General features: G+C 42.2%; 1 protein-coding gene across 1 annotated transcript in view; it reads left to right on the top strand.

Moving 5' to 3' along the window:
• The window catches only part of TRABD2B (TraB domain containing 2B), a 236005-nt gene extending 218041 nt beyond the window's left edge, over positions 1-17964 (top strand). The window contains exon 7 of the mRNA XM_027838091.1: positions 14855-17964. Coding sequence (XP_027693892.1) covers positions 14855-15071 — 217 coding nt within the window. The 3' untranslated portion in view covers positions 15072-17964. The remainder of the gene's footprint in view (positions 1-14854) is intronic.
• Positions 17965-19112: the final 1148 nt, after the last annotated feature.

The following is a 19112-nucleotide window of genomic DNA, read 5'->3' as shown; positions in this document are numbered from 1 at the left end:
GCCTTAGAACAGGGGATGTCAGGGCTGGGAGGGGCCTTAGAACAGGGAATGTCAGGGCTAGGAAGACCTTACAACAGGGAATGTCAGAGTTGGGAGGGGCCTCAGAACAGGGAATGTTAGGGCTGGGAAGACCTTACAACAGGGAATGTCAGAGTTGGGAGGGGCCTTAGAACAGGGAATGTCCAAGCTGGGAGGGACCTTAGAACAGAGGATGTCAGAGCTGGGAGGGGCCTTAGAACAGAGAATGTCAGAGTTGGGAGGGGTCTTAGAATAGAGGATGTCAGAGCTGGGAGGGGCCTTAGAACAGGGAATGTCAGAGTTGGGAGGGCCCTTACAACAAAGAATGTCAGAGCTAAGAGGGGGCTTATGACAGACAATGTCAGAGCTGGAATTGACCTTGGAATAGAGAAAGGCAGAGCTCAGAGGGACCTAAAAATTCTGCTTCCAGCTTTGGTGGGAGCAGAGGGAGAGAGATGCTCCATTTATCTATTTCTCTATCTATCTATGAGAGAAAGACTTTAGTTCAATAATTAGGAGGAAATATTGTAGGGGCCATCAAAGAGCTCGGCCTAGGGAAGTAGTTGAGGTTGAATGAAGGTGGGGGAAAAATTGAGGAAAACTGGAGGAAGAATGAACTCAAGGCCGGTCCTAATCCTACTTCTGGGTTATAAAAGAAATAAATTCAAGGTCAATTAAGGAGGATATAAATGGATTCAAAAGGCATCTGGATAATTACGGAGCAGAACCTGAGTAGGTAGACTCAAGAAGAAGATGGTAGTTAGCAAGACAAGGAGAGGTAAGGAAGAAAAGGCAAATGGCGTAAATGGAGAATTGTAGCATTGATAGAGTGGATTGGGGTTGGAACAAATTGACTGTAAAAAGTTTTAACCAGGTACAGAGCATTAAGGCGTGGTTTTCTGGTTGTTCATTCAGTCATGTCAGACTCTTCATGACTCCATGGACCACAGGCCCTTCTGTCTTCCACTATCTCTCAAAGTCTGTCCAAGCTCATATTCATTGCTTCCATGATACTGTCTGTCCATCTCCTCCTCTGTCCTCTCACCCTCTGCCATTCCCTTCTCCTTTTGTCTTCAATCTTTCCCAACATCAGGATCTTTTCCAGTGAGTCCTGTCTTCTCCTTAAATGGTCAAAGTATTTACATTTCAGCTTTAGTATTTGCCTTCCAATAATATTCTGAATTAATTTCTTTAAGTATTGCCTGATTTGATTTCTTTTCTGTCCAAGGCACTCTCAAAAGTCTTCTCCAGTGCCATAATTGGAAAGCATCAATTCTGTGGTGCTCAGCTTTCATTATAGACTAGTAGAGTTTTGTCAAGATAACTCACTTGGTCATAGAAAACACTCTTTTTCAAGAGCCCAAAGGGCAACTCTACACATGGACAACACCAGATGGTCCATGACATAATCAGACTGATTACATATTTTGCCACCAAAGGTGAAGAAACTCTATACAGTCTGTTAAAGCAAGACCTGGAGTTGATTGTGGCTTAGATCATGAACTTCTTATTGTAAAATTCAACTTAAAGAAAGTAGGGAAAACCATCGGATGTATGACCTAAGTACCATCCCTTACGAATAGGAAGTAGAGGTGATGCATAGATTTAAGTGATTAGATCTAGCAGACAGAGTGCCTGAAGAACTATGGACAGAGTTGAGGTGTAAAAATCCACTGTTTCAAGAAACAAGGCTGAAATTTTCAGTGATTGTAAAGAACAGGGGATATTGTGCAAGCTTTTGCAGCAGGGGGTGTGATATTGGTTTTTCTGCCAGATTCCAGTGATTTTTTTCATATGTTCCAAATGTGGAACTACAGAAATCCTCAAGTGAGAGGTCATCCAGTGACCCATAGAGGAAGAAAAAATTGAAAAATGGTACTAGTTGGTGCTTTTCTACTCAAGGGTACTGAGGCATCTGTTTTGTCAGCTAACAACAAGCATTTATTAAGTGTCTACTACACACCTGGCACTGTGCTGGGTGCTGAGGCTAGAAAGAAAGGCCAAAACAGTACCCGCCTTCAGGGATCTCACATTCTAATGAGGATAACAACATCTAAATAATTAGGTGCATGCAACTTACATACACAGTAGATGGACGTGAACAGCTGGCCAAGGAGGTGGTGTCTGACAACAGGATTTGGATTTCTGGATCATATCTTGCAATGTAAGATTGACAGATTCCTGGCCAGAGATGGAGTACTCCTAAAAAAGTCTGATCAGAATGTTTTTTATCAGGCATCTTGCAAATTTGATCAAGAAGGCTTCAAACTAAAAAGGATGGGGGAGGGAGAAGACTGCCTATGTCTTCTCAAGTTAGATACTGTAAAAAGTAGCCACAAGGAAGGAAGGAGAGTAACTGGGATGACCATAAATTTGTAGGAGATAAAATCCAAGAAAGGGGCCATTCATAAAGCTAAGGATCTCAAGTGCCCATACACCAATGCCCTAAGTTTATGCAACACACAAGAAGAACTTGAAACCCTCACACAAGGAGGCAAATTTGACCTCAGAGGGATCATTGAGACTTGGGTGGGATGAGACTCATGGCTGGACAACGGCTCTGCTTATGTATACCTTATTCAAAAGAAACAAGACAGGGTTGGGGTGGGGGTGGGGTGATAACAATGTATGTTAAGAAGGTGTACTCAGGTGAATAAGTCTAGGAATCAGAGGGGAACCGAGCATGGCAGTATGTTGGTAAAGGTCAAAGGATGGAAAAACTGATGATTGTGACATTGGAATATACTACAGACTTCCTGGACAAAAAGAAGAAATAGATGAGGTATCTGGGAAATAGATCACAAATCTGTCATTGAGGGCTGATATAGACATCTGTCTATTGGAAATTCTCTCTCCTTTCTTCTTCTTCTTCTTCTTCTTCTTCTTCTTCTTCTTCTTCTTCTTTCTCTCTCTCTCTCTCTCTCTCTCTCTCTCTCTCTCTCTTTCTCTTTCTCTCTCTCTCTCTATCTCTATCTCTCCCTCCCCTCCCTCCCTGCAAACCTGAGTAATTTCTTGACTTGTCTTGATGATTTAGGGCAAGGGTTCCTTCAGAAGACGCAGGAACCAGCAAGACAAACTCAAACTTTATTCTGGATCTGATTCTCATTGACAAGGAAGAATTTGTTTCTGGGGTGAGAATGTCAGGAAATTCGAGGGAAATGTATATGTCATCCTAGATTTTGTGAAAACACAAAAAAAAACCAATTCCATTGAGGAGGAAGAACAAGACTTGCCTGAAGGGACCAATGTGTTTGCACAGGGAGCTCACCAAACAGCTTAGATTTTAAAAAGAACTGAATAGAAGAAGACGGGAAGGGCAGATAATGGAGGATGAATATAGAAGGCCCATGATCCTCTAAAAATAGTGTCAACAATGCTCAAGCTTAGCGTGAGCTGAGGATGGAAAGGCAATTTAGACCACAAAAAGGCTTTTTTTTAGTTATGTTGAGAATATAAAGGAGGATCAAAGAAGGAATAGAACATTTGCATAGAGTTTATTGGATGATGACAACAGAGATAAGGCAGAGATGGTCAGTTCTTATATTTTCTATTTTCTCTCCAAAGGAAAAGGCCTTTTGCCTTGGAAATGACAATAAAAATGACTAACAGGGAACAGATACTCAAGATAAGTAGGGAGATAGGAAGGGAACACTTCACTTCCCTTAGGGAATTCAATTCATCGGGTCCAGAGGAGCTGTATCATCCTTGGGTCCAGAAAAAATGGGCAGATGCAATTGTTGAGTCAGTCAATGACATTTGGGAGGTCATGGAAAGTGGGAGCAGTACCACAAGATTGGAGAAGGTCAAATGTCGTCCTGATTTAAAAAAAAAAAGGAAAGAAAGAGATCAGAGTCTGCGAACTCTAGGCCAGTGAGCTTGACTTGGATTCTTGGGAAAATTCTAGAGGAGATCATTAAAGAAGATGATTGGTTAACATTCAAAAAAAAAAAAAAACCAGCTCCAAAAAGCTAACTGGGCTTAATCAAGAACTAGTTATGTTAGACTAACATGAAACCAGTGGATAAGAGAAATGCCAGGGATAGAATTTACCTAGATTTCAGCCAAGCCTTTCCTTTAATGTTTTATTCTATTCTCATGCGGAGTTATGGCTGAGACGATAACACAATCTGATGGATTCAGAACTGATCAGATGCCAGATTCAAAGTGTCGTTGTTAATGGTACCATGTCCACATGGCAGAATGTCTCCAGTAGAGTTCCACAGGGATCTGTACCTTGGGTTGTTTAACTACTTTATCAGTGACTTGGATAAAGGCATAGGTAGCATGTTCATTAACTTTGCAGATTGACCCAAGTCTGGGAGGGATTATGAAAACAGCAGGAAATATAGTTAGGATCCAACTAGCCTTCACTATCTAGAGGGTTGGGCTGATTTAATAAGATGAAATTCAATGGGAGACATGTTAAGTCTTGCACACGGGTAAAAATCAAATCAAATCCATGTCATATGACTAAGGCAGGGGAGAAGTGGTTAGATAATAGTTGTTCTGAAAGAGATCTAGGGGTTTTGGTGAGACTGCAAACTCTTTGTGGGTCAGCAGGGTGAACCCATATTGGTGGCCAGAAATGCTAATGTGAGTTTGGACTGCATTAAGAGTAGACTGAGCTTCCAGGAGGGAGGTGAGAGGCCCACCACACTTTGCCCTCATCAGACCTCTTCTGGAAAATTGTATTCGGTTCTAGACACCATGGAAGAATATTGATCAGCTGGAGAGTGTCCAGAAGAAGAGGGCTTTGAGTCTATGACACATGAAGATCAGTTGATGGACCTAGACATGTTTAGGTAAAGAGAAGATTTTAGTGGGGTTGGAGGATGGAGGAGGAGAAGAGGTGAGCATGATAACTGTGTTCAAGTGTTTGATGGACTGTCCTATAGAAATCCATACTCAGTCCATTTGGCCCCAGAGGACAGAAACAGGGACAATGGGTAGAACTTGAATAGAGGTAAATTTATGCTTGATATCAGAAAAAACTTCCCAATGATTGTTGTTCAGTCTTTTTCAGTCATGTCTGACTCTTTGTGACCCCATTTAGGATGTTCTTGATGGAGATACTGGAGTGGTTTGCCATTTCCTTCTACACCTCATTTTACAGATGAGGGAGATAAGTCTTCCCGCTGCAGGCCTGGCACTATATCCACTGTGCCACCCAGCTGGTCCTTGATGTCCGGAGGGGGAAACTAAGGCCCAGGAGAATGAAGTGATTGCCTAAGATCACACAAATATGTGACATAAATAGGATTCAAACCCAGACCCTCTGAGTCCAAAAGCACTGTATTTTTCACCTTACCAGGTTGCCTCAAATGAAGACAATCCTAGAGCTTTCAACGGTGAATGGATCATGCAGGTAGTGAGCTCTCTATCACTAGGGGCTTTAGAACAGAGGCTGGATAACTCCTTGACTGGAATGTTGTAGGAAGGGTACCTGCTCAGGTATAGGTTGGGCTACATACCCTCTGAGGCCCCTTCTACTCAGAGATTCTGCATGACTGATTCTGATTTCAAAGCTCCAAGTCCAGATTCAATGCCTGATCTTCCCAAGAAATCTCATGCCAAGGACATATTTCCATTTGGGGGATGACTTCAGACTAGGCTCAGACCACCCACAGCCTGCCTCCCACCACCCAGCGAGGGCTGTTCACGTCTCTCCAGTGATGGCCGTCTCCACTCCCTGTCGAGAAATCTCTCCCTCCCTCTAACCTGATGCTCCCTCCCCCGTTCTCCACATGCACACACACATGCTTATGCACACACACAAATGCATAGGCTCGTGCGCACGTACACGCACACATACACACACACACACACACCCCAAACACATCCTCCTGGAGAGGATGACACGCTGCTTCTTTTCTTGCCAAGCTGATTCCAATCAGGCAGAAGGCAGGGATGGGGCTAGATTAGAGGGGAGCAGCACATCTTTAACTCATTAGATGGGAGAGGGGGAGAACCCTTGGAGGAGACACTTCAAAAGGCCTGGGGGAACTGAGGCGCTATCATTTGGCCACTGTCCCTGGGGTCTGGAGCCTCATTGGAGCAGGAGAGATCCAGGCACCCCTACCAAGCTTCCTTAAACCTCCAGGTCCTAGGGCCAGAATGAGTCCTGGAGGCTGTGGATCAGCACAACTCCAAGGGCAAGATGAGTCAGAGAAACAAGGAGTCCTGAGACTGAGCTGAGAGACCCCTGAGAACACAGAACAGGGAATGTCAGAGCTGGGAGGGGCCTGAGAATAGGGAATGTCAGAGCTGGGAGGAGCTTAAAACATGGGAGAGGCCTTAGAACAGGGAGTGTCAGAGCTGGGAGAGGCCTTAGAACAGGGAAGGTCAGAGCTGGGAGGAGCCTGAGAACAGGGAAGGTCAGAGCTGGGAGGAGCCTGAGAACAGGGGATGTCAGAGGTGGGAGGGACCTTAGAACAGGGAGTGTCAGAGCTGGGAGGGGCCTTAGAACAGGGAGTGTCAGAGCTGGGAGGGGCCTTAGAACAGGGGATGTCAGAGTTGGGAGAGTCCTTAGAACAGGGGATGTCAGAGCTGGGAGGGGCCTTAGAACAGGGGATGTCAGTGCTGGGAGGGGCCTAAAACAGAGAATATCAGAGTTGGGAGGGGCCTTAGAACAGGGCATATCAGAGCTGGGGGCAGGGAATCCAAAATACTTCTTTCTCTGAGCCTCAGTTTGTCTCAAACGTGTATTATAGCAATCACACTACTTACAAGGCTGTTGTGAGAAAAGAACAGTATCACTGTATCAGTTTTTTGCTTTGCTGATCTTCAACAATGTGCCAGGCACTGTGCTTGGTGCTGGACACATAGTGACAGAACTGAAATACTTCCTGCCCTCAAGGAGTTTATATTCTATAGACAAGACAATGTGCAAGCACATATGTAGATGCAAAGTATAAATAAAAGAGAATTTCGTGGTGGGGGGAGATAGGTATGGGTCAGGAAAGGCTTCCTGGGGCTTAGCTCAAGTAAAATACTTTGCCAGGTTTATGGTGATGTGCAGATGCTAGCTATTATTATTAAAATCTGAAGATTATGTATTTGGAGTTAGAACTCATCTAGAGATCATCTATGAGGCAGAACCAAGATGGCAGAGAAGAGCCAGGAAGTTGCTTGAGCTCTCCCCAGTTTCGTCAGAAACAATGTTAAATCAAGCCTGTAAATTGATTCTGGAGCGACAGAATCTACAAAAAGATGGAGTGAAACAATTTTTCACCTTAAGATAATTTAGAAGGACTTCAGGAAAGGTCTGTCTCACTTGGGTAAAAGGGGAATGCAGCCCAGTGTAGGCAGGGTCTGAGCAAGCCAGTGGGAGGCTCTTAGCTACAACATAGATCAGCAACTGAGGCCCCATAGTTCTGGATCAACAGGCCAGTGGCACAGCAGGCCAGCTCTGAGGCCTCCAGCCCCAACGCAGCAGGCAAACTGCCAGCCCTAGAACCCAGGGCATAACAGGCACGACTAGGCTAGGCTACCCTAGTGCAGTGGGCGAGCCACCAGCACCTGAAGCCCCAGCGCAGAAAGTCAGTGACTGGACCCCTGGTCCCCAGCACAAGAAGCTTGAGAGAATACTCCTTGTACCCCAGGAGCAGAGCTTGACTTTAAAAGCCATGGAATAGGCTTTAAAAATGAACAAAAAAAACCCCAAAACCAGAAAAGAACCCTGACCATAGAAAGATACTTTGATGACAGGGAAGATCAACACGAACTCAGAAGAGGACAACAATGTCAAAATCTCTACATGCTAAACCTCAAGGGGGAATATAAATTGGTCTCAAGCCCAAAAAGCCTTGGAAGAGCTTAAAAAGGATTTTAAAAGTCAAATAAGAGAAGCAGAAGAAAAATTGGGAAAAGAAATGAGAGTTACGCAAGAAAGACTCAACAACTTGGAATAGGAAGGACAAAAATAGACTGAAATAACCAATTCCTTAAAACCAGTTCCTTAAAACAGAATTGGTCAAATGGAAAAGGAGGTACAGAAGCTAACTGAAGAAAATAATTCCTTAAAAATTAAAATTGGGAAAGTGGAAGCTAATGACTACATGAGATATCAAGAATCAGTCAAATAAAATCAAAATAATGAATAAAATAGAAGAAAATGCAAAAAGGCAGAAATATTAAATGGATCCTTTTCAGATCATGATGCAACAAAAATTATGTGTAATAAAGGGCTATAGAAAGATAGATTAGAAATCAATTGGAAACTAAATAATCTAATCCTAAAGAATGAGTGGATCAAACAACAAAGCATAGAAACAATCAATAATTTCACCAAAGGAAATGACAACGATGAGACAACATACCAAAATTTATGGAATGCAGCCAAAGCAGTACTCAGGGGAAATTTTGTATCTCTAAATGCTTACATGAATAAAATGGAGAAAGAACAGATAAATAAATTGGGCATGCAGCTAAAAAAGCTAGAAAAGGAACAAATTAAAAATCCCCAATTGAATTTCAAATTAGAAATTCTGAAAATTAAAGGTGAGATTAATAAAATTGAAAGTAAGAAAACTATTGAACTAATAAAACTAAGATCTGGTTTTATGAAAACAATTAATAAAATAGATAAACCTTTGGTTAATTTGATTTAAAAAAAAAGAAAGAAGAAAACCAAATTACTAGTGTCAAAAATGAAAAGGGTGAATTCACCACCAATGAAGAGGAAATTAAAGCAATAATTAAGAGCTATTTTGCCCAACTGTATGCCAATATATCTGACAATCTAAGTGAAATGGATGAATATTTTTAAAACTATAAATTGCCCCCGGATTAACAGAAGAGGAAATAAAATACTTAAATAACGCCATTTTAGAAGAAGAAATTGAACAAGCCATCAATGAACTTCCTAAGAAAAAATCTCCAGGGCCAGATGGATTTACAAATAATTCTATTAAACTTTTAAAGAATGATTAATTCTAATATTATATAAACTATTTTTAAAAATAGGTGAAGGAGTCATACCAAATTCTTTTTATGACACAAACATGGTGCTGATACCTAAACCAGGAAGAGCCAAAACAGAGAAAGAAAATTGCAGATCAATTTCCCTAATGAATATTGATGCAAAAATGTTAAATAAAATATTAGCAAAGAGATTACAGCAATTTATCATGAGGATAATATACTATGACCAGATGGAATTTATACCCAGAATGCAGGGCTGGTTCAATATTAGGAAAACTATCAGCATAATTGACCGTATCTATAACAAAACTAACAGAGATTATATGATTATCTCAATAGATGCAGAAAAAGCTTTTGATAAAATACAGCACCTATTCCTATTAAAAACACTAGAATAAATGGAGTTTTCCTTAAATTGATAAGTAGTATCTATCTAAAACCATAAGCAAGCATTATATGTAATTGAGATAAACTAGAAGCTTTCCCAAAAGATCAGGGGTAAAACAAGGATGCCCATTATCATCAGTAATTATTCAATATTGTGCTAGAAATGTTAGCTTTAGCAATAAGAGAAGAAAAAGAAATTGAAGGAATTAGAACAGGCAATGAAGAAACTAAACTATCACTCTTTGCAGATAATATAATGGTATACTTAGAGAATCCTAGGGAATCAACTAAAAAACTGCTTGAAATAATTAACAATTTTAGCAAAGTTGCAGGATATAAAATAAACCCACATAAATCATCAACATTTGTTATATTACCAACAAGCCCGGTAGCAAGAGATAGAGAAATTCCATTTAAAATAACTATAAACAATATAAAATATTTGGGACTCTACCTGCCAAGACAAATCCAGGAACTAAATTAACACAATTACAAAACACTTTTCAAGAAAATAACGTCAGATCTAAACAACTGGAAAAAACATCATTTGCTCATAGGTAGGTCAAGCTAATATAATAAAAATGATGATTCTATCTAATTTGCTTATTCAGTTCCATACCAATCAAACTACCAAAAATTATTTTATAGAGCTAGAAAAATAATAACAAAATTCATCTGGAAGAACAAAAGGTCAAGGATATCAAGGGAATTAATGAAAAAATTCAAAGGAAGGTGGCCTAGCTGTACCAGATCTGAAACTATATTATAGAGCAGCAATCACCAAAACTATTTGGTATGGCTAAGAAATAGAGTGGTGGATCAGTGAAAAAGGTTAAGTACACAAGACAGTAGTAAATGACTATAGTAATTATTCTTTGATAAACCCAAAGACTCCAGCTTCTGGGATAAGAACTTACTATTTAATAAAAACTGCTGGAAAAACTGGGAAAATTAAATTAAAAAGTTTTAAATTAAATTTAAAAGTTTGTTTTTTGTTTTTTTTTTTTTTTTGCACAAAGCCAATGCAACCAAGATTAGAAGGAAAGCAAAAAGCTGGGAAACAATTTTCATAGCCAGTGTTTCTGATAAAGACCTCATTTCTAAAATATATTGAGAGCTGAATCAATTTTATAAGAATACAAGTCATTCCCCAATTGATAAATGGTCAAAAGATGTGAACAGACACTTTTCAGATGAAGAAATTAAAGCTATAGACTATCTATAGTTATATAAAAATGCTCTAAATCACTATTGATTAGAGAAATGAAAATTAAAATAATTGACGTTATCACCTCACACCTCTCAGATTGGCTAATATGACAGAAAAGGAAAATGATAAATATTGGAGAAGATTTGGGAAAATTGGAACACTAATGCATTGTTGGTGGAGTTGTAAACTGATCCAACCATTCTGTAGAACAATTTGGAACTATGCCAAAAGGGCTACAAAAATGTGCATACCTTTTGATTCAACAATATTATTGCTAGGTCTGTATCCCAAGGAGATCATTAAAAAGGGAAAAGGACCCACATGTACAAACATATTTATAGCAGCTCTTTTTTTTAAAAAAAATATTTATTTATTTTTAGTTTTCAACATTCACTTCCATAAGATTTTGAGTTCCAAATTTTCTCCCCATCTCTGTTTTCCCCCCACCCCAAGACAGTGTGCAATCTGATATAGGCTCTACATATACATTCATATTGAACCTATTTTCACATTAGTCATGTTGTAAAGAAGAATTAGAACCAATGTGAGAAACCATGAGAAAAAACAAACAAAAAAGAAAAAAAAAAGAGATATCAAATAATGTACTTAGATCTGCATTCAGACTCCATAGTTCTTCTGGATGTGGACAGCGTTTTCCATCATGAACCTTTTGGGGTTATCTTAGATCCTTGCATACTGAGAAAAGCTAAGTCTATCAAAGTTATTCATCACACATTGTGGCTGTTACTGTGTATAATGTTCTCCTGGTTCTACTCACTTCACTCAGCATCAGTCCATACAAGTCTTTGCAGGTTTTTCTGAAGTCTGCCTATAGTAGCTCTTTTTGTGGTGGCAAAGAATTGGAAATTAAGGAGATGCCCATCAATTGGGAAAATGACTGAACAAGTTGTGATATATGAATGTAATGGAATACTATTGTGCTATAAGAAATGATGAGCAGGCAGACTTGAGAAAAACCTGGAGAGACTTGTATGGACTGATGCTGAGTGAAGTGAGCAGAACTAGGAGAACGTTGTACACAGTAGCAGCAGCATTGTGTGATGACTAACGTTGATAAACTTAGCTTTTCTCAGTATGCAAGTATCTAAGATAACCCCAAAAGATTCATGATGGAAAATGCTATCCATATCCAGAGAAAGAGCCATGGTGTGTGAATGCAGATTGAAGCATACTATTTTCACTTTTTTTGTTTTTTTTTTCTCATGGTTTTTCTCTTATCTTCTGATTCTTCTTTCACAACATGACTAATGAGGAAATGCATTTAATATGATTGTATGTGTATAACCTCTATCAGGTTGTTTGCTGTCTTGAGGGGGGAGAAGAGGAGGGAGGGAGAAAAATTCGGAACTCAAAATCTCATAAAAGTGAATGTTGAAAACTGTCTTTACATGTAATTAGAAAAATAATATACTATTAAGTGGGAAAAATAAAATAAAATAATAAATACATGTAAACAAAAAGAGATCATCTATCTCAACCCTCTCATTTTACAGAGGAGAGAACTGAGGCCCAGGGGGGATTTGCCTAAGATCATACAAGTGACATAAATAGGATTCAAACCCAGGTCTCATGACTCCAAAGACAATGTATTTTTCACTTTTCCATGCTGCCTCAAATGAAAACAATCCTAGAGCTATCAGCATTGAATGGCTCATGCTTTGAAGGAAACTAGGGTTATAGGACAGTGACCACCCTAGATCCATAGATCCAACCCTAGTCTTTCTCCTAAGCTACAGACCTCATCACCTTTTGGATATCTCCGATTCAATGTCCTTTAACCATTTCAAACTCATGGTGTCTAAAAGAGGACACATTATCTTTTCCCTGAAACCATCCTTTCTTCCAATTTTCCTATCACCATCAAGGTCACCACCATCTTCCTCTCAGTCCCCTACTCACCTCACTATCTTAATTTCCTCACTTTTAGTTACCCTCAATGGCCCTGTGGTTACCAAATCTTGCTTCTAACTTGACACCATCTCTCATATGTATCTTCTTTTCTCAACTCATAAGACAGCTGCCATATTGTGGGTTCTCATCACCTCTTGCCTGGGCTATTACGATAGCCTTCTAATTGGTCTTCCTGCCTCACCCATTCCCTCACTTTAATCCATCCTCCACTCAACTGTTAAAGGATTTGGGGGAGGTGGCTTGGGGAATGGAGGAGACCAGGAAAAGCCTCCTGCAGAAGGTGGGATTTGAACTCCTAGTGAAACTAGAAGCTGGAGATTAGGAGGGAAGGCACTCCAGGCACTCTGTGCAGAGATATGGAGCTGTACTCTTTACATAGTTTGTTTGTACCTAGTTATTTATATGTTCTGTTCCCCCCCCCCAAAAAAAATCCCATACCTCACCCATTAGAATATGACTTTCTGTATATCTCCAGTGCTTAGAACAGTGCCTGACATATGTTAAGTGCATAATAAATAACTGTCATGTGACCACCTGGCTTTGAATCCAAATTCTCATTTGTACTTTCTGTGTGGTGTTAAGCATCTCCTTTTTTGAGCTTTAGTTTCTTCATATGTAACTCAATCAACCAACAAGCATTTATCTAGCATCAACCACGTGCCAGGTATTTCTCTCAATAAGCATTTATTGAGAGGGATAGATTAGGTAAACCCTAAGTCCCTTCTAGTTCTGAATTCTATGACTTCTTTCCACTAAACTGTATTTTCTGTTGATGTGACAGTGCTTTGGGTATTAGAGGAGGATGGCCATCTTGTATCCCCTTTACTGCCCAAGGGGTAATTTTATAACTGCCTGAAGTGCTGTTGGCTCATAGGATTTCTGATTATTCTCAACCTCCAGAGAGCAGGGACCTTCTCTGCTTTGTATATCTTCATATTTGGCAACATCTGAATTGTAATTATTCATATATGTGCAGTCTCTTATGATTTCAATGTATTTTACATATATTGACTCATATGACCCCCTTAACAATCCTGTGACTAGGGAACAAAAGAAAATAGTATTATTCCTGGTTAATAAATTAGATGTAAATGCAAACATAGAGGTTACATAACTTTCCCAAGGTCATATCACTAACAAGTGGCAGAATGAAGATTTGAATTCAAGCCTTCTGACTCCACATTCAGAACTCTTTGCACAATATCATGAGTTGGTTGATTGGTTAGTTGGATGGATAGGTTGTTAGGGTAGTTGTATATAGTTAGTTGGTTGGATGGAGTATTGGTTGGATAAATGGTTAGTTGACTGGTTGACTGGATGGATGACATATTGGCTGGTTGGTTCATGAGATAGTTGATCTCTTATTTGGTAGGATGGTTGGTTGATAGTTGGTTGGTTAGATAGGATTCTTGGTTATATCCCCAGTTAGTTGACCAGTTGATTGATTGGATGTTTTTGTTTTTTTTTGGTTGGTTGTTTAGGTGGGTAGTTTTTTGGCTAGTTTCTTAGTGGTCAGGTGTTTGGTTGGTTAGTTGGATGAATGGACAGATGAACGAATGGATTCATGGACGGGTGGATGGGTTGTTGGATGTATATTTGCTTGTGTGGTTTTATGGTTGATTTGATGAGGACTATTTGGTTATATGGTTCACTGGATGGGTGGTTGGGAAATCATTTGAATAGTTGTTTCATTAGTTGCATGGTTGGTTGTATTAGAAGCAAAATACAGTGAAAAGCCTGATAGACCCAAGATCATGAGAGATTAGCTGTATAACTATGTGGAAGCCATGTCATGCCTCTGAGCCTGTTTTTCTCACTCAATATGTGGATGTTATACCATCCTATCACAATCGTGAATCATTCATCCAACTAACCACACAACAAGGTCATTGTGCAAGGATCCCCAGACTTGGAGTCACAAGCTTCCTCCCTACTGATCCCCTAGTCCTTGCACATCACATAACTTCTCTGTTTTGGTCTGCAGTAGTAGCATGAGTAATAGAATAACACTTCCCTTTCAAAGTTATTGTAAGGGTCAAATCAGATGACATGTGGAAAGGGTTTGGCAAGCTTTCAAGTACTATATATATATAGTGTCTGTGTGTATGCATACGTGACTTCTGTTACTACTATCAGTATTGGTGATGGTAGAATGAATAAATGCATTCTTTCCTATGCCTCTCTTGCCATCTGCAGCACAGAGTACCTTCCCCATCCCCTACCCCCAACCCTGTGCCACCAGCATTGACTGCTAGTGGTTATGGAACCTTCCAAGGTCTTGGACAGGGAGGGATGGGAGGGAGCTTCTTCTACAGAGATGAGCACCCTGGCCAGGCCAGGCAGCCCCTGACAGAGCTGATGGCATGTATTTCTTTTTCCTTCTAGTACAACCACAGCACCTTCCCCATCCAAGGCTACTAACGGCTATGACACTGCCAAGCCTTCCACTAGGTTTGCCAAACAGCTGGAACATCGGCCACCACCAGCCCCACCGGAACCCCCAGGGCCCTCCAGAAGCTCAGCCTCAGTCGCCTCTCTCCTGACTTCCTTCCTTCTCATCACGACTGGCACCATCCTCCTGCGTATGGTGGGGCCGTCCTGATTTCCATCGATCCCAGGTGCAATAGCTGGAGTAGAGACTGTGGTAATTTATGAATTGATTCTGAGGGTGTGGCTATCCTCCTCTGCCCCCTGGAGAGCTCCTGGGGCTATCTCCCAGTATCCCAGGAGGATTCTGGCCTCCTGGGGAGGGCTCGACACATTTCTGGGAAACACTAAAAGCTTTCTCGTGATACTGACTTACATCTTCTTTTTTGTAGAAGGATCTTAATTTCCCCTAGTACTATGGGGCTTGTTTTGTAATATATTTGTCCGTGTTTAAAAAAAAGCATATTTATTCTATGATAAACTTATTTTTATGATGTATATGTTAATAATACACTTATTAAACTGTATTGCCGACCACCTAGCTAAATGAATATTTCCTATCTGTGACTTTAACATCTTCCTCCCTAAGGGTCCAGAGCAAGCTTTAGACTGGGCAAGGGCAGTCACTTTTTGTATTTTGCCTCCCCCAGGGACTATGAGATTGAAGTGATTGCCCGCGCTCTGTGGGAATTGGGCTGATCGACTCTGGCATGACATGTGGTTTCAACCCAAGGTCTGGGAGGATGAATGTTAGGAAGGGAAGCCCCTCAACCCCAACCCTGGGAAATAGCTGCCCCGGTGGGGGGTCTCGGGCTCAGTGAGGTGGGCGAGGGTGCCTTGTCCCATCACTGGGAGGACTTTTGCTCATGCATACGCTGCTACTGTGAAAGCCCGGAGCAGTCACTGAATTTACCTTTGAATTCACCTGGGACCCCCAGGCAAGCGACTTGACCAAAGTATGGGATGAGTGGTGTTCCTTCATGTGGCCGTGAGGCCATGAAGGAAGAAGGATGCCCCAGAGTTAGAAGAAAGCTTTGAGATCATCAAGCACCGCCCCATTGTTTTTTAGTGATGGGGATTGAGGTTCAGAGAGAGGAAGGGTCTTGTCCAGGGTTACGTAAGAGAAGGTAGACTAGAGCGTAGGTCAGGAGAAAGAGGAGAAATATATCTCAGAAGGAAGCCCTGGAAAAGAGAGAAAATGAGTAATATTGTCCCCATTTGACAGATGGGAAAACTTAGGCCAAGCAACTTGAATTAACTCACCTAAAATCACATAAAGAAAGACTTTCAGAGGATTTAGAAATCTTCACATCTAATTCCTTTATTTCACAGAGAGGGAAACTGAGGTCCGTGGAGGGGCAGGGACTTATTCAGGTCTCACAGTGGGTGAAAAACTCTTGAGGTTTGGGGCCAACTGGACAAGGTGGTCTTACCATAGAGGTCTCTGAAATTTAGAGCCAGAGGAAACTTTAGAGATGGCAAGCAGCTGAGGCTTGAGAGGGTAAGGAAGGCAAGCCAGGGCTGGAACCCAGGGCTTTGAATTCCCAGACCTGAAATGTTTCTACTCTGTCCAGATGAGGATTCAGGTCTCTATGCAACGCTGCTCATCCATGGATGGAAGCAGAGGGCAGGGGGCAGGGGCATGGAGGGGTCCTGGGCTTAGAAGAGAGACGGAGGATACCCTTCACTTTCTCCAATCCCTTCCTGAGCTCAAATGATGGAGAGGCCAGATGGGCACAAAGCAGGGGTTAGGATGTGAATTCTGTAAGGGCAGAGGCCCCAGTCAGGCCTGTGGCAGACCTAATTCTAAGGCCAGGATCAGGGCTTAGCCTGGGACCTCGGTCAAAGTTTGCTCTACAATTGAAGTCGGACTTGGTCTAGGGCCAGAATCAGGGTCAATGAAAAGCTAGTGTTGGGTCCTGATCTATAATGAGAGTTCTGTGGCAAACTCAGCTTTCCTATCATGACTGGCCCATCAAGGACACACTTGCCCCCTGAGTCAATCAGTTGGCCAATCACCGGAGCTCTTTCCTGAGTCCTCACAGTGCCTATATCTGTGCCTGGGTGCCGAATAGGAGAACTGAGCTCCTGCCTTCTGGGAGCTCCCAGTCTGGTGACGGAGAAAATCCACATGCCAGAAGCCATCCTACAAAAGAAATCATGGCGAATCCTCCAGGTGACCTTTGAAGACATTAAGTTCTGCAGCAGATAGTAAGTGCTGTGAGTTTCTATACAAGCTAAGCTCAGCTCAGGGAAATCTAGGGCACTTGGAGTAGGCTTCCTGGAGGAGGAGGCCCTTGCTTAGGGCTCAAGCTTAAGAAAAGGAATGGCTTCATTTGAATAGAAGTGAAAGCCTGTTTCTGGACCTTGTCAAAGCTGCTTCCCCATGTACCATCCTGGACCTCAGTCTCAGTGACCAAGCTTCAGGAAGAGATCTCTGGAGCAACACAAGGATGCTGCCTTTGGGGTAAGGCAAGATGCCAATAGACAGGAATCAGAGAAGCTCAGGATCTCAGACTGGAAGGGACCCCATCGGTGTAACCCCATGAACAACAATCCCTGCAACAGTTACCTTGATGGATAATCAGCCAACCTCTCACTGAAGGAAAGGGAAGCTCACTACCTCTCAAAGCCGCCCATGTCTCTTTGGGACTACTGATGATTAGACTGTAAAAATCTCTGTTTCCCTAACCTGAGTAATCCTTTGTAATGAGGCAAAGAGGAATGCTGGAAACAACTGAATTTAGAGTCAGAGGATCATATATTTAGAACTCTAGGCTACCTTGGAGATTGCTTGGTTCACTCCCTACTCCCCCCACTCAACTTCTCTCCCCATCCTCCACCCCCCACTTTACAGAGGAAGGGATCAAGGTCTAGAGAGAGCAAGTGATTTGTCCAAGGTCACACAAATATAATATGGCAGAGCTGAGCTTTGAGTGAGGTTTTCTAACTCCAAATCCCCCGGTCTTTCCACATCGCCATGCTCCCAGAGCTTGGGTCTAAATTATGGCACCGGGGGCAGCTAGGTGGCGCAGTGGATAGAGCACTGGCCCTGAAGTCAGGAGGACCTGAGTTCAAATCCGGCAGACCAAACACTCGACACGTACTGGCTGTGTGACCTTGGGCAAGTCACTTAATCCCAATTGCCTTACCAAAAATAAACAAACAAACAAACCAACAAATAAATAAATTCTGGCACTGATGCTTAAAAGTTGTAGGACCTTGAGCCGATGGCTTGCTGTAGCTCTGGGGCTCTTTTTTTCTCTCTATGAGAGGGCTGGCCTGGAGAGGGTCTGGAGTTCTTTCCAGCTCTGGGTCCAACGAAGCTATCCCCAGGCAGAGTATCTGGCCGAGAAGTGACCGAGCTGGGGCCTGGCTGCTCCGGGGATGGTGCTGACAAGCCTCTGTGGCTCCCTGTGGACTCATCTCCCAACTGTGTCTGAGCTCAGGACCAGATGCTGCTCTGTGTGAGCTGGGTCCCGCCCCAGGCCCACCTTCACCAGGCTTCATTCCAGTCTGCAGGGCCAAGGCCACGCACGGGAGAACCAACCAGCCACACTCTCCAGAGTCCACTGGCCCCTTGCCATCCCCGCACCAGGAATGGAACGTGGAATCTGCAACCTGGCCAGCTTCTTCTTGGCAAAGAGGACACTTCCGACTTCTGAGAGAAAGGGGCTTAGCGAGCTTAGGAAGAGGGCTGCAACGGCTTGTTGGACATCAAACAGAGCTTGCAAAACAGGATTTTGGTGAGATAAGTGTAAAGGAATTAGAAACACACGGGCCAGACTTCCCTCTGACGTACCCGCTGCCGCCTCTGGGGAGGCTGGCCTGGTGAGTGTGGCTTCGGTTCTGTAGGAAAGAAAGTGCTGGCGAAAACCAACCCTCAACAGAGGTTGGCTCCAGGAATCCTTTGTACCCAAGCCTGGGTGGGGCCAAGTCCTGACTCACTTTTTCTGCTTTCCTCTCCATTAGTTTTGGAAACAGATATGGAAGACAAGGTCAGCTCTCAAGCACCCTGTCGTCCAGCTGGGGAAAGTGAATTTGAAGGCGAGCTTTTTGACAGCAGGGACCATCTGGCTTTTCTATTTCTATTTCTAGTCTTAGCACAGTGCTTTGTACACAGTAAGTGCTTAATCAATGCTTTATTTATTTATTCATTCATTCAAATGAGACTACTCCAAGATGCTGGCCCTCTGAGGCCTTCTGTCAGTCAGTC

Source organism: Vombatus ursinus, unplaced genomic scaffold (assembly GCF_900497805.2).
Source record: "Vombatus ursinus unplaced genomic scaffold, bare-nosed wombat genome assembly UNPS02014825.1, whole genome shotgun sequence".
Taxonomy (NCBI): Eukaryota; Metazoa; Chordata; class Mammalia; order Diprotodontia; family Vombatidae; genus Vombatus; species Vombatus ursinus.
Note: the sequence above shows the minus strand (reverse complement) of the source record. Positions and strands in the feature narration are given on the sequence as shown.